General features: G+C 42.1%; 2 protein-coding genes across 2 annotated transcripts; one reads left to right on the forward strand and one right to left on the reverse strand.

Moving 5' to 3' along the window:
- Nucleotides 1-642: 642 nt before the first annotated feature.
- LOC122026785 (histidinol dehydrogenase, chloroplastic-like) lies at nucleotides 643-6431 on the reverse strand. The gene is made up of 9 exons (XM_042585501.1): nucleotides 6370-6431; nucleotides 6197-6281; nucleotides 6059-6130; nucleotides 5910-5972; nucleotides 5786-5827; nucleotides 4882-4941; nucleotides 3084-3194; nucleotides 2756-2902; nucleotides 643-759 (listed from the first exon to the last, which is right to left on the reverse strand). Exons 1-9 carry the CDS (start codon nucleotides 6429-6431, stop codon nucleotides 643-645), a joined length of 759 nt encoding a protein of 252 aa, XP_042441435.1.
- An 85-nt stretch (nucleotides 6432-6516) lies between these two features.
- Nucleotides 6517-7149, forward strand: LOC122026786 (putative RING-H2 finger protein ATL21A). Its single transcript, XM_042585502.1, has one exon. The coding sequence runs from the start codon at nucleotides 6517-6519 to the stop codon at nucleotides 7147-7149; it is 633 nt and encodes a 210-aa protein (XP_042441436.1).
- The last annotated feature ends 8135 nt before the right edge of the window (nucleotides 7150-15284 follow it).

The raw sequence follows: 15284 nt of genomic DNA on the forward strand, positions 1-15284 counted from the left end.
TGGTTGTGCATGTTATCCATGGTTACGCCCCTACTCCAAACACAAACTTGACTCTCGTTCACTACAATGTGTTTTCCTTGGTTACAGCAATTTGCACCATGGTTATCGTTGCTTCCATATACCAAAAGGTCGAATTTATATTTCACGACATGTTACTTTTGATGAGACTCTATTCCCTTTTTCAGTATCTTTTTCGATCTCTCCTCCAGATACAGGTGGCACCTTCTTAATACCACCTAATATTGTCAGAAATGATGGCATCCTAGGTCCTGCTCCGCTCTCTAATAACTCCCCTATACCATCAGAATCACCTCAGGATGCTGCTCCAATCTTGGAAGCCTCGCCGGTCGAAGATAATATGCTCTCTAGTTCTGAATCCTCGGATAATGCAAGTCCGTCATCTACATCACCATGTCAGCCTACTTCCTCATCACCATCAACAAGTGATTCAGATGATAATGCTCCTCATCGTATGCTTCCCATTAGTGACATTTATGAACGTTGCCCACCAAATGCGACTCGATATCCTATTCCACGGGCTCTAGTGGTTTCTTCAAAATCTATTGAACCAACTTGTTTTACGCAAGCAAACAAGGATCCAAATTGGTGTAGTGCAATGGCTACAGAATTTGATGTACTTCTTCACAATGGAACATGGAGTCTAGTTCCACGCACTTCCTCAATGAATGTTGTGGCTCTAAATGGATATTCCGTCTTAAGTATCGAGCTGATGGCTCTCTTGAACGATACAAAGCTCGACTTGTAGCCAAAGGTTTTAGTCAGCAACCAGGTATTTACTTCAATGACACTTTTAGTCCAGTCATCAAGATTACATCTGTCAGACTATTATTATCGATAGCTGTTAGTTCCAATTGGCCTGTACGCCAATTGGGCATCTCAAATGCGTTTCTCCATGGTCATCTTAAGGAAACTGTATTTATGGAGCAACCACCTGGGTTTATTCATCCACAATTCCCATCTCATGTTTGCCAACTTAAGAAATCTTTATATGGTCTTCGACAAGCTCCTCGTGCATGGTTTCATCGACTATCCAATTGGTTACAATCTCAAGGATTTTCTGGATCAAAAACTGACTCGTCTCTATTTCACAAATATAATGATGGGTCTATGATATTTTTTCTTATTTATGTGGATGATATCCTGATAACCGGTAATGATCACAAGGGCATCATAACTTTATTAAGTCTTCTCAATCAAGTATTTCCTACCCAAGATTTGGGCATTGCTCATTTTTTTCTTGGTATTGAGCTTATTCCACATGAGGATGGCTATCTTCTCTCTCAGAGCAAATACATTACTGGACTTCTTCAAAGAGCCAAAATGGATGGAGCACGTCCGGTCTCTACACCAATTGCTATAAACAACTCTCCATCTGCATCCTCTCCTGCTCTGTTTGATCCACAGATTTATCGAAGTATTGTTGGAGCCTTACAATATGTCACTATCACACGCCCTGATATTACTTTTGCAGTAAATTATGCTTGTCAATTCATGCATGCTCCAACTGAACAAAATTGGGATAATGTAAAAAGAATACTTCGCTATCTCAAAGGTACTATTCTACATGATCTTCTTTTATATCGTCAATCGTCTCGAGATTTACATGCCTATAGTGATGCAGATTGGGCAAGTTCTCCTGAAGATAGACGCTCTACTAGTGGATATGCAATATTTCTTGGACGAAATCTTATCTCATGGAATTCGAAGAAGTAACCTACGGTATCTCGTTCAAGTACTGAGGCAGAATATAAAGCTATAGCAAATACAACGTCTGAAATTATTTGGCTTCAATCACTTCTCTCTGAACTTCATCTTGCATCAAATATTGCACCAAAAATTTGGTGCGACAATATTGGAGCAACATATCTCACAGCAAATCCAATCTTTCATGATCGTACAAAGCATGTGGAGATTGATTTTCATTTTGTTCGTGAACGTGTGGCAACTCAACAATTATCCGTCTCTTATATCTCTGCTGAGGATCAAATTGCTGATATCTTTACTAAGCCATTATCCAGACAACGTTTCAACAAGTTAGCAAGCAAACTCAACGTCAAAGATCTCCCGTTAAGTTTGTCGGGGGGTAAAAGAGATAAAAGAGAATTATTAGAATTGACTAGGTCAAATCATTAAATCAAATCAAATTAGTTTTAGGATTATTCTAATAATTCTGTTATAATTATTAGAATAATTCTCAGAATAATTTTTAGAATTATTCTGTTATTTATTAATTGGTTAATTGACCGAGTACTTGTTTAAATCCTATATATTATATTGTCTTGAAGGCAACACTACAAGAAAAAAGTCAAACAACAACGGTTTTTCACCGTTGTCGTAGGCCATTTTGAACTGTTGTTAAAGGTCGTGTTGTTAAAAGGGGTGACAAAAGACAACAGTTTTTAACCGTTGTCTTTGAAGGCAAAGACAACATTTTTTACAACGGTGAAAAACTGTTGTCTTTTCCTTCAAAGACAACAGTTTTTCACCGTTGTCTTTGAGCGTCTACCTTTAATAACAGGGTCTTCAACAACAGTTTTAAACTATCTACGACAACGGTGAAAAACCGTTGTCTTTTTTAGAAAAAAAATATAAAAAAATTAATACACAATTTTCCAATATTATAAATCATTCAAAATACTAAATTTCAAAATAAAATTTAATATACAATTTTCTAACATTCAAAAATAATATCTATAACATTCCGAAGAAATTTCATAAGCAACCAACAAAATACAACAAAGCTATGACCAAGTGATTTTGAAGCAAATTCTCCCCTAGGAAGGCTATCACATTGTTTGCTCACTTCAGCTAAAATTGCATCAACATTGACACCATCTCCAGCAATGACAAGAACTACCTGACTGTCAGGACCATGTTCTGCCTGTAAAATTAGCGATTTTATAAAAGAAGAGCACCAAACCCATGGAACAACTATCCTTATAGCAATTTGAAAGGTTTCATTGTGGATTTTTATCAAGTCTTCAGGTAATAAATTCCAGCTACTGAAAATTACAACAAAAAACATTAATAATACAGGCACAATAGAACAGAAGACTCTGCACCTGAGAGAGTAGATCTGCAGCTATGTGAACTGGATTGGCATGTCTGTCGGCGATGACCAGCACCTCTGAAGGGCCAGCAGGCATATCAATGGAAACCATGGCTTCACTATTCTGCAAATCAGCCAAAGTATTCACCAAGGATCATTCTCTTCGTGATCAACAAAATGAACAGCTATGAGGATTGAACAGAAATTTAACTATTGTAGAGACATATCTCTAATACAATATCTATGAGATATATCCATACCAATTGAACACCTTACTGGGAATCAAAAATGAAGCCACGACACTGGCAAAGGTTATCAGAATTAGGGAGAAACAAATAAATAACACCCAAGTTGATAGGTTAAAGCAAATTTATCTTTTTAAGTGTCAAAAAATTGATGGTAGATGATTTGTGTATTACTTGGGCAATGATGTAGTTGTTTCCACTCCAATCCTGAGTCTAGTTTTAACAGCTCAAAAATGATATTTGCATTCTGTAATACCCCGGTTCTAAGATTATGGTTAAGTATGGCCTAAAAAAGGTTAGATGGTACTATCCATATCACCAAGGTGCACCTTCCTTTTCGGAAGCCCAAACTCAAAGAACTCCAAAGTTAAGCGTGCTTGGCTTGGAGAAATTTGTGGATGGGTGACCTCCTGGGAAGTTTTCCAGGGTGCGTGCGAGTGAGGACAAAGCACGCTGAAAGGACCTCCGGTGGTCTGTGGAGCTAGTCGTCAACCCGATGGGCAATTTAGGTAATGTTCCCGGTTCGGTTCGGGTGGGGTCCGCCCGGGCCGGGGCGTTACAGATGGTATCAGAGCGACCTTGCGACCGTGAGTGCGCCTGTGGCAGGAGCACCCAGGGCACCACCTAGCGAGGGAGATTCTGGGATTTGTGGTTACACAACGAGGACGTTGTGTCTTTAAGTGGGGGTGATTGTAATACCCCGGTTCTAAGATTATGGTTAAGTATGGCCTAAAAAAGGTTAGATGGTACTATCCATATCACCAAGGTGCACCTTCCTTTTCGGAAGCCCAAACTCAAAGAACTCCAAAGTTAAGCGTGCTTGGCTTGGAGAAATTTGTGGATGGGTGACCTCCTGGGAAGTTTTCCAGGGTGCGTGCGAGTGAGGACAAAGCACGCTGAAAGGACCTCCGGTGGTCTGTGGAGCTAGTCGTCAACCCGATGGGCAATTTAGGTAATGTTCCCGGTTCGGTTCGGGTGGGGTCCGCCCGGGCCGGGGCGTTACACATTCACTATTTAGAGGCTATCAATGTCACAATTTTTTAAGCTAAGAACATAAACATTATTATAGTTCCCACTGGCTATGAAACTTTCTTGATAAAATTTGGTTCCTGTGTTTCTGTTAATCACTTTTCCAGGAAATAACAGTACATGAGGTACAGGATTCAATTTTATTCTTAAGGCAGGGATTTAGCTGAATGATTGTTCCTAACAAATCTTATCTGACCTATAGCTCCAAGTTTCTGATTAACTGCAAGGGGAAAAGAGCTAATAGTTTACAGAAGAGCCAACTGATCTGTCATTTCATTCCTGAAAGATCTAGAAAGGAATGGCCATATTATCTGTTACATTTTGATCTTCTTACTTAACATATTATCTTCTTCCAAAAATCACCACAAAACAAGATAATTAATACTACAGATTTGATTTGATTGATCACTACATTTCCAGTACCTCATGACAAGGAAAAAATCATTTGTGCATAGGACTAAAACAAGGTAAGTAGATGTAATCAAATGATAAGAGCAATATTCATAGAAATGTGAGGCTACAGAATTATTATCATACCTGAAGAATCATTTTTGCAGCAGTAACATATTGATTTCCTGGCCCAAAAAATTTTTCAACCTGAAAAAAGCAATTAAAACATAGACGTAAAAGTAAGTGCAATCAATATTACATAATGCTTAAACCAAATGAAGAGGAGTATCAATTAAAAGCTTGACAGAAAACAAAGATTGAGTTAGTAGGGAGATCCTGCACCACAAGAGAATCTCATATAGGTGTATATTTGTTCATGTATGATATGTAGGATTGACACAACAGCTAGAGGAGGGGGTAGTGAATAGCTGATGTCTGAAATACACAAATCAAAATCTTGAGTGCAAAGCTTAATTAAATGTTCGTTACTCAATGGAAATAAAATAAGCAACACTAGCAACACTAACTCCGTTGGTTCAGAACGCCTACATTCCAAATGTTTTTGTACTAACTAAATGAGAGATTCAAATATAGAATGCAACAGAGAAATTTGCACACAATGCTCAGGCAACAAAATCCACCGTAATATAGTATCATATTCATGAAACAAGGCTCATAATGATGAAAAAAGTTATATATATGTATATATATAATTGAAGCATGAGAATAATAGTTTGTGGTCAAGATTGCAAAAATGATGATTTTGTATGCAAGACAGCTCTCCTGTAAAAAAGTTTGTAAAAGTAGAAGATGAGTTAGTGCTAGTGTTCCTAGTTCCTACTCTTTCTAGCCAAGATGCCCACCTATCACTATTAAGTTTCCCAAAATGATAAAGAGATACCACCTCAAAATCAAGCTACATATACAAAGCACAAAATTACAATCCAGATAAAGCAAAGACAGAAGAAACTTGAAAATACTGCCAAACAAGAGATGCAACTTTCAATGGTGAGGGTTTGCAATCAACGTATTAGATGTTTGTAAGGATTACCTTTGGGCAAGATGATGTTCCCCAAGCCATCGCTGAGATCGCCTAAGATAGAATGCATAGATACCATTGTGAGAAAAGACTTGTTGAAGAAAAAAAGAATGAAAAGGGTTAGAAATTGACGAACCTGAGCTCCCCCAGCTTTTAGAATGTGGGTGACGCCAGCTTTCTTTGCACAATATAACACTTCCTGTTGTCACATAATCATGTTAACCTATGTCTTAACATGGAAAACCAGTGTAGGGATAGTGATGATAGATTATTTTTTAAGGCTACCTTGCAAATACTGCCATCACGACCAGGCGGAGTTGCTAGAACAATGGTTTTGCACCCGGCAATCTGTTCAGGCTGGTGCATACATAAATAAATTGAAAGTTAAACCAGATCCTTTTGCCTAAATGTGTCAAAATTCACTATGACTACAACATTGGATATTGTAAACAAGGATACTATACCACCGAGAGCATCAAAGCAGTTGAGGGTAAGACTGCAGTACCCCCTGGAACATAAAGTCCAACAGATGCAATGCACCGTGCTATTCCTTGGTGTGCAGCTTCATAGCAACGGTCCTCATCTCGTCAACGAACGAGCGGTCCCGGGAGGCCTGCCGCTTCTTCGGCATCTCTGCGGTGGTCGCCGTGACGACCATGGTGCACAGGGGCTTCCGGTAGGAGGCCTCTCTCCGGTGATGGTGAGGGAGGGCGAAACGAACCGGACCAGAAAGGGAGGCAAGGATGAGGCGTGCTCAAGCACAGAAAGCTTGGGATTGGGAGATAGGAAGCGTGGAGGAGGCCATACTTATGCTTCTGCCGCTACTCTTCCTCCTCCTGTCCCAGGCTGCTGTTACAGCTACGGGGCAGCAGCAGCAGCAGTGGAGCCAAGGAGCTTGTGCTCCCTTCTCTTGCGGTCTGTTCCACGACATTAGCCACCCATTTCGTCGAACAACTGATCCGCCTCAGTGCGGGGATCGGATGTACGAGCTCACCTGCGACGGCGACAAAGCCACCATCTCCATCGGCTCCACACACTACTTGATCACTCAGCTATCTTACAAAAGCGGCACGATCCGCTTGGTGGATCCGAAGTTTGCGAGCGGAAGCTGTGGCCTCCCTTCCCAATCTTTATCACCCTCCGATCTTTCAAGCTCTGGCTTCGACCATTACCAAAATAGTTGGTGGGCAAGTTTCATGAGTTGTAGGAGAAGAATCGAGGCCCAGAGTTTGTATCAGCTTGTTCCTTGCTTGAGCAACAAAAACAACACTTTTGTCTATGTCGTTGTTGCAGATAAAGGAAATAGTTTGTCGTACCTTTATCCATCATGTCATTTTGTGTCGATGATTCCAGCAGCAGAAGTGAAGAGGCACTAGTGAGGAGGCAGCGAAGATGGATGAAAGTCGAGGTGGCGAGGAGGAGGCGCTGGTGAGAAGGAGGCAACAAAGATCGCTGAAAGTCGAGGCGACGAGGAGGAGGCAGTGAAGATGGCTGAAAGTAGAGGCCGCGAGGAGGAGGTGGCGAGGACGAAAGTTGAGGCGACGAAGAGGGCAACGAGGAAGGAGGCAGCGAAGAGGGTGGTGAGGAGGGAGGCGGCGAAGGGGGAGGGGGCGAAGAGGGCGGCGAAGAGGGCGGTGAGGAGGAGGCGGCGAAGAGTAGGGTTTTGGGAAAGAGACAGAAAAAAACAAGGCGTAAACAACACTGACAGAAAAATGACGAAGGAGAAAAAGTGGCGAAAGAAAAAACAATTGCATTCAACAACATTTAATAGACAACAGTTTTTAAAAACCGTTGTCGTAATCCCAAAAAAGCACACATAGACAACAGTTTTAAAAAACTGTTGTCGTATCCTTTAAAAATTGTTGTCGTATCCCCAAAAAAACATAAATAGACAACAGTTTTTAAAAACTGTTGTCATAGGCCAAAAAAATTACTAAAAGACAACAGTTTTTGTTAAAACTGTTGTTAAAAGGCAAAAAGACAACGGTTTGGTATAAAACCGTTGTCGTTTGTGTGTTGTTAAATGTCATTTTTCTTGTAGTGCAAATATCAACAAACAATAAGATTAATGATCACTCTCCTATTTTATCTTCTTTCTATTCTTTTTTAACAGTAGCACTCTGAAGATGTGCGACAATCATCAACCGAGCTCCTTTTACTCAAAAGGAAATGAGTAAACAACTCATCAGCAATTGCAAAACCCAGCTCCTTTATCTAACTTCATATTATAGCTACTGCATGGATTTGTAATATGGGTTTCTTATATGGATAACTTGTAGCTATGTTAATTGTAATAGAAGCAATCAAAACTCCTGCAAGGCTTGAGATTTTAAGCTTCTTCTTTCTATTCTTTTTTAACAGTAGCACTCTGAAGATGTGCGACAATCATCAACCGAGCTCCTTTTACTCAAAAGGAAATGAGTAAACAACTCATCAGCAATTGCAAAACCCAGCTCCTTTATCTAACTTCATATTATAGCTACTGCATGGATTTGTAATATGGGTTTCTTATATGGATAACTTGTAGCTATGTTAATTGTAATAGAAGCAATCAAAACTCCTGCAAGGCTTGAGATTTTAAGCTTCGTCTATATGATTTGGATATTACAAAACAACATGTAAATTCTACAGGAATGATTGCAATGTCGTCCTCTCGGGGCGGTGCGATGATTAAGACATGGGGTGTTGTCACATGAGGTCTTGGGGTCGAAACTCGGCGTGACCGAGCATAACCTCCCCCATGTCTTGGCCATTTGCACTAATGGCTAGTAGTCACTCATGATTTACCTCCTCCGTATTGGCATAGGGACAAATTGGCGGGGGCACTAGAGGCGAGCGAATCGCCTTTTTACCACAGGAATGATTGCAATGTCATCTTATGAGGGTTCTTTGGAAGACGTGCAACTGTTACATTGCATCATCAACTCAGTCATATATCTATCTTAATTTCCTTCACTTTATAAAATATAGTACTAAAATATGTTGGTGTGTGATGCTTACGAGTTTGCTAAGTATACTAGAAGTGGCTATCCTACATCTGGAAGTTGAAGCCATACACCTATTTATATTGTTCATACTAATGTTTAGGTTCTTGCATCAAAGCACTAAATATTGAGATAAAATTTTCATTCTGATAATATAACTGAATATATAAACAGGGAATTTGAAGAGTATTTGATAACACATGGGATCTTGCATCAAAGTACTTGTGTTAATACCTCTGCTTACAATTGCATTTGCTAAAAGAAAAAGTAAACTTTTATTAGAAGTGATAAGATTTCTATTATTTTCTATGAACATACCTAATTTTTGAGAAGTTCTTCTAATTGTTGCATATTTGATAAACCACATGCCACTTTGAGCATTAAAGATATCCACATGATGCAATCCTTCTAATGTTTAAGATGAACATAATCCAATTATACATCGTCTCAATTAACACATAATCCTCGAAGATTTATTAACAACAATTGCTGGTAAATAGTGAATGTTGAAAATAGGATGTCAAATGAAAGTATAAGATTGTCTATTCAATTGAAAGAAGACAATTCATATTAGGCTGCTAATTTGTGAAATATATGGTTCTATTTTTGATATACTTGTGGTTTCTTTAGTTTCTGTCTCCCTATTTATGTTACTTCTTGATGCTATCATATCCATTTGTTGATGTAATAATTCTTCTAAATCTCTTCTACTACTTTTGTAATTCACTTTAGAAGCTTAATACTCATCTACTTGCTATGTGATTAATCCGTTGCAAGTTTTATAATGTGATTAATCCATGAAATAATAGAATCTGCTATCAAGAAATCATTACAGACCCCAAGCAAGATGCCTTAGTTTATATGTATAATTCTTGTCTTGCTCCATCAGGTTTTAGTTCATGATTCATGTCAAAAAAAAAAAGTAACACCAATAAACTAGAGAATAAGACTTGCCTCTTAGGATCGATTAGAGACAATTGGTTAGAAAAGTGCAACAAAGATGAAAGGAAAAAAAATCTAACGGCAAGGCAGAGAGGAAAGGAAAGAAGGGGTCGGAGAGGGAACAAACCTAGAACTGTAGAAAACCTGAAGGGCGGCTGCCAAGTAAAGTAGATTTGTCGCTGGGGGAGTCAAAGGTCGTCGGGTGAAGTCGATTGTTTGCGTCGGGTGAAAAAACAAGCAAAGGGCGCAAGGTGAAAAACCTCGAAGAAGACCTAGAGGGCGCACAACAAAAACACAATAGTTAGGATTGGTTAGAGACAAAGCAACATAGAGGGAAGGGAAAGAAACCTAATGACGAGGCAAGAGGAAAGGAAAGAAGACGTTGAAGAGTGAACAAACCTAGCTCTGTAGAGAGGAAAGGATCTGTGCATTCGGGAGAATAACTCGAAGACCGCCGGCTGGGTGAAGTAGATTTGCTGTCGGGGGAGTCGAAGGTCGCCGGGGGTGAGTAGAAGGCCCCTGGGGGAGTCGAAGGTTGCGTCGGGCGAAAAAACAGGAAGAGGGTGTAGGAAGAAAAAAATGCAAAGAAGATAGAAGAAGACAAAGGGCGCACGGAGGGAAAAAATAAAGTAATTAGGGTTCCCTCGTGGAAAAAAAGGTAAACCGGTTCAGCTAGGAAAATATTTTTAACCAGTTATAACTTATTACTTCAACATTTAGACATATAGTTTAATTTTGTGACTTATTACTTCATCAAATATATATCACGAAGTAAAATATTAGATAAAATTAGAAGTAAAGCCTGTATTTTTTAATCTATGAAGTCTAACATAGTATTTACTATATTAAATTTTGTACCGAAGTTAATTGTAATATATTACTTCATAATTATTGATTGCCGAAGTAAATAGTGGCAAAGTCTAATACAGATCTTCACATCAGCCTGTTGGACTTCATAATTATTATGGTGTTAGCCCATGTAATATGGAGCCTGTTGGACTTCCAGGGCATGGCCCACTAAAACAGGTTGAGTAGTGGAGGTCCCCATGGGATAATACAAGATGTAGAGGAGTATAGGCCCTGGTCTCGAGGTGAGATGATTTGATTATGCGACTGGTCGCCGAGGGTGAGTAGAAGGCCCCTGGGGGAGTCGAAGGTTGCGTCAGGCGAAAAAACAGGAAGAGGGCGTAGGAAGAAAAAAACGCAAAGAAGATAGAAGAAGACAAAGGGCGCACGGAGGGAAAAAATAAAGTAATTAGGGTTCCCTCGTGGAAAAAAAGGTAAACCGGTTCAGCTAGGAAAATATTTTTAACCAGTTATAACTTATTACTTCAACATTTAGACATATAGTTTAATTTTGTGACTTATTACTTCATCAAATATATATCACGAAGTAAAATATTAGATAAAATTAGAAGTAAAGCCTGTATTTTTTAATCTATGAAGTCTAACATAGTATTTACTATATTAAATTTTGTACCGAAGTTAATTGTAATATATTACTTCATAATTATTGATTGCCGAAGTAAATAGTGGCAAAGTCTAATACAGATTTTCACATCGGCCTGTTGGACTTCATAATTATTATGGTGTTAGCCCATGTAATATGGAGCCTGTTGGACTTCCAGGGCATGGCCCACTAAAACAGGTTGAGTAGTGGAGGTCCCCATGGGATAATACAAGATGTAGAGGAGTATAGGCCCTGGTCTCGAGGTGAGATGATTTGATTATGTGACTGTTCATCTATAAGATATTGAGGAGAGTTAAGCCCTTGGAATCGGGATAATTCGATCGGAAAGTGTAGCCTGTTGGAACCAGGGGTTGAAGGGAGCATAGAACTCGGAGTCAGGGGAGTCCAACCAGAGAGTAACTCAGAGCTGGCAGAGTGGAGCACTAAAGCGAAGGGAGCATATATAGCCCTCGAGCTCGAGGGAATCTAACCGGAGAGTAACTATGAGCTGGCAGAAAGGAGGACTAAAGCGAAGGGAGCCTAGCCCTTGGGGTCGGGGGAGTCCACCCAGAGAGTAACTTTAAGCTAGCAAAGCAAGGCACTATGCAAAGAGAGCATAGCCCTCACAGTTAGAGGAATCTGATCGACCGGTTGGTTGTCTTAAAATGACCCAATTGGCTAACTGCTCAGGTTGACCCTAAGAACATTAACCTCCACCCTAGTAAAATGATTGATCTTTTGATCTTACATGGAGGCTCCTGACATTAAAGATATCAGTCGCGCTTCTTCACCATATGGTAGAATTGACAAATCAAGTACGGATTGAAGTCCAATGAAGCCAAGGAAAAATACCTTTTCATGTAATGGCATATTTAATTTTCTAATTTACCTCTCTATAAATAATTATAAAGTTGGTCGTGTGGAGCGTTCAGGATCAGTATATGATTTTTTGTCAAATCAAAGGTAGTGTTCCTTAAAATTCTTTTTATATTAAAAATATGACCAAATTCAAAAGCATAACCTTTTTTTTAATTAAAATCGTAATTAAAAATAATTTTTTATTTATTATCAAAAATGAATGCCATTCCACGTTAAATATTTTATGTTTTTTTAATTATCTTTAGTTTTAAGTCTATTATAATAACTATAAGATCAGTTAGATAATTATAATAATTACGATGATAATAACTACTACGCAATTGTGGTAGTTATAATTATATAGCTATTACTGCTACAGCGTAACATTGGCTAGCTAGTATTAATCAGAAAGAAACGACTATGATATGTAGTTGCCATGATATTGATGTGTCCATCGACGTTGACCAATTGACCTACATTGATAAGAAATAAAATGTTCATATTATAAAAGATATGAATGGTAATTATTACATACAATATTATTAGTTGATCAGAGTTGAATACCGTTATAATATAATATTAAATATTATTGACTAAGATAAAGTATTCATTTGTAACTGTTATAATTAAATTTATTAATTTTGATAAGAATTAAAATGTCTATATTATATTATAATAACTATGAATTATATCTATTATAACACAGTTTAATTATATTGAAAAGAGTTAAAGTGCAGATACTATGAATCCATAATTATTATGAACTGTCAAAAATAAATAATTTTACATAAAAAAGTAATGACGCGGAATGGAACATTATTTGTATAATAAATAAAAACGGACGTCCCTTGACAATTCGATTAAAAAGATGTCCTGCCTTTACCCTATGGCTGTGTTTGGTATGACGTAATCTGTCTTGTAATGTATTTCTGATTACATTACAAGGTAGATTATTTTATTTGTTTCACTTTTAAATTTGTAATGTAATGTAATCTGGATTACAAAATGTAGTGAAGTTTTGTAATCTGGATTAGCGGCGGCGGCGGTCGCCGACCGGCGGCGGCGGCGGCGGTCGCCGACCGGCGGCGGCGGCGGTCGCCGACCGGCGGCGGCGGCGGCGGTCGCCGACCGGCGGCGGCGGCGGGCGGCCAGCGAGGTCGCCGGCAGCGGTGGCGGCAGGTAGCGGCAGTGCCCGGCAAACTTGGCAGCAATCGCCAGCCGCCCCAGCCGCATCGGCGGCAATGTGATCGCCGGCAATGACCGTAAACAATAATCGCCGCCGCTCTGACCATGTGATCAGCGGCGGCCAGCTGGCAACGGCGATCAGCAACCGTAGCAACCATAGCCATCAGCGGCATCGCCAGCAACGTGACTCGTAAACCAATGGATCCGCGGCGTAAAGCAGTGATCGTGACAGTGATCAGCAACCAGCGGCGTGTGATCAATGAACGTAAACCGTGCGATCAGCGACCGTAAACAGCGTATCCGTAATCCACCGTGCGGCAGCAGCCAGGCAATGGCGTAAACCATGATCCGTAAAGCGATCGCCAGCCGCGTGATCGTAAAAACCGATTAACCGGCAGCAATGATCGCCAGGCCGGCCATTGTTGATCGTAGGCCATTGACCGATCGTGGAAACCGCGATGAATGACATTGATCGCCGTGATCGGTGGCCGTAAACCGTATTGATCGCCGACCCGTATTGATCGTAAACGGCCGTGATCGTAAACCGGCCGGCGTGATCGTAAACCGATCAGCCGGCAATGACCGTCGACGGCAGCGTGATCGCCGGCCAGGCAGTGATCGCCCGTGATCGTAAACCGTAATGATCAGCGGCGGCCAGCCGATCGTAAACCGGCCAGCCAGCGTCGGCCGGTAATGATCGTGACCCGCGATCCGGCGTGATCACCGGCAGCCATCGTAAAACCATCGGCCGGCAACAGTGGCGATCGTAAACCGTGGCGATCGAATGATCGTAAACCGGCGGCGAATGATCGCCGACCGGCCAGCAATGATCGTAAACCGACCGTGACGTAAACCGCCGGCGTGATCGCCGGACGTGGAGAACCGCGGCCGTGATCGCCGACCGTGATCCCGGCCGGCCAGCGCCGGCCATCGCCCGCCCGTCGTCGACCGATGCCGGCCGGATCGCCAGCGCGTGACGGGCGCCGCAAAACGGGCTGGCGTGCGGCGCAGCAGCGTGCGCCAGCGGCCGGCGGTGGCCGTCGTCGCCAGTGATCTGCAGGTGATCGTAAAACCGTATTGATCGACCGGCCATGACGGTGATCGTAAAGCTATTGATCGTGACCGGCGGCGCAGATGATCGTAAACCAGTAATGATCGTAAATGTGAGCCGGTGAATCATGATCGGTCAGCCGTAATGATCGCCAATAAACCGTGCGCCGATCGGCCGCGGCGCCGGGCAGCGTCGCCGGCCAGCGATCGGTCCGTGGCCACGGTGATCGTAAGCCGACCGTAGATGCAATCGATCGCCGGAGCGCCGTAGGTGATCGTGCCGTGCTGTGATCGTAAACCGGCATTGATCGCCGGATCAAAGGTCGCCGGAACCGTTGATCCCAGCCGGCCAGCGATCGCGTCGGCAGCCAGTGATCAGCCGACCGGCAAATCGCCGAGCGGCGGCAGCCGATCGCCATGGCAGCGGTGGCAGCCGGCAGCGTGATCGCCCGTATTGATCGTAAACCGTATTGTGCCGATCAAGCCAGCACCGATCGTCAGCCCGTGATCGCGGCGTGATCGTAAACCGGTGATCGTAAACCCGGCAATGATCGGCCGACAGCAATGATCGTAAACCGGCCAGTGATCCGTAAGCCGGTGGCCGAGGCGGATCGGCTGTGGCGCTATGGCGGTGAGGACGATGCGGTCCGCGCCGACACGCTCGACGGCAAGAGCTGGCACGAGCGCCGCCGTGGCATTGACGAGGCGATCGCCGAAACCGCACGCCGCCTGACCGAAATGGCCGGCGTAAACCGCGCCGGCTGATCGACCGTGATGATCACCGGCCCGGTCGGCCGGCCGTCGTCAGCCGAGCCGTGATCGCCGGCATGATCGCCCGACGGCGCAGCGTATTGATCGTAAACGATCGCCGGCCATGATCGGACCGGCAGTGATCGTAAACCGTATTGATCGCGACGATCGGCCGTGATCGTAAGCCGTAATGATCGACCGCCATTGATCGTAAACCGTGATTGCCTATCGTACCGGCATCGGCCGTAACCAATGATCGGCGCGGCATGAGCGTGATCGTAAACCGGTATGA

Source organism: Zingiber officinale, chromosome 10A (assembly GCF_018446385.1).
Source record: "Zingiber officinale cultivar Zhangliang chromosome 10A, Zo_v1.1, whole genome shotgun sequence".
In the NCBI taxonomy this organism is placed as follows: domain Eukaryota; kingdom Viridiplantae; phylum Streptophyta; class Magnoliopsida; order Zingiberales; family Zingiberaceae; genus Zingiber; species Zingiber officinale.

Bases quoted from the DNA above. Each gene is read 5' to 3' on its own strand.
- LOC122026785 (XM_042585501.1), bottom strand. From the start codon at position 6,431: ATGGTCGTCACGGCGACCACCGCAGAGATGCCGAAGAAGCGGCAGGCC. The intron at 6,282-6,369 runs GTTCGTTGACGA...TTTATGTTCCAG, and splicing joins CAGGCCTCCCGGGACCGCTC to GGGGTACTGCAGTCTTACCC. The intron at 2,903-3,083 runs GTGCAGAGTCTT...CTAATTTTACAG, and splicing joins CTGCAGATCTACTCTCTCAG to GCAGAACATGGTCCTGACAG.
- LOC122026786 (XM_042585502.1), top strand. From the start codon at position 6,517: ATGAGGCGTGCTCAAGCACAGAAAGCTTGGGATTGGGAGATAGGAAGC.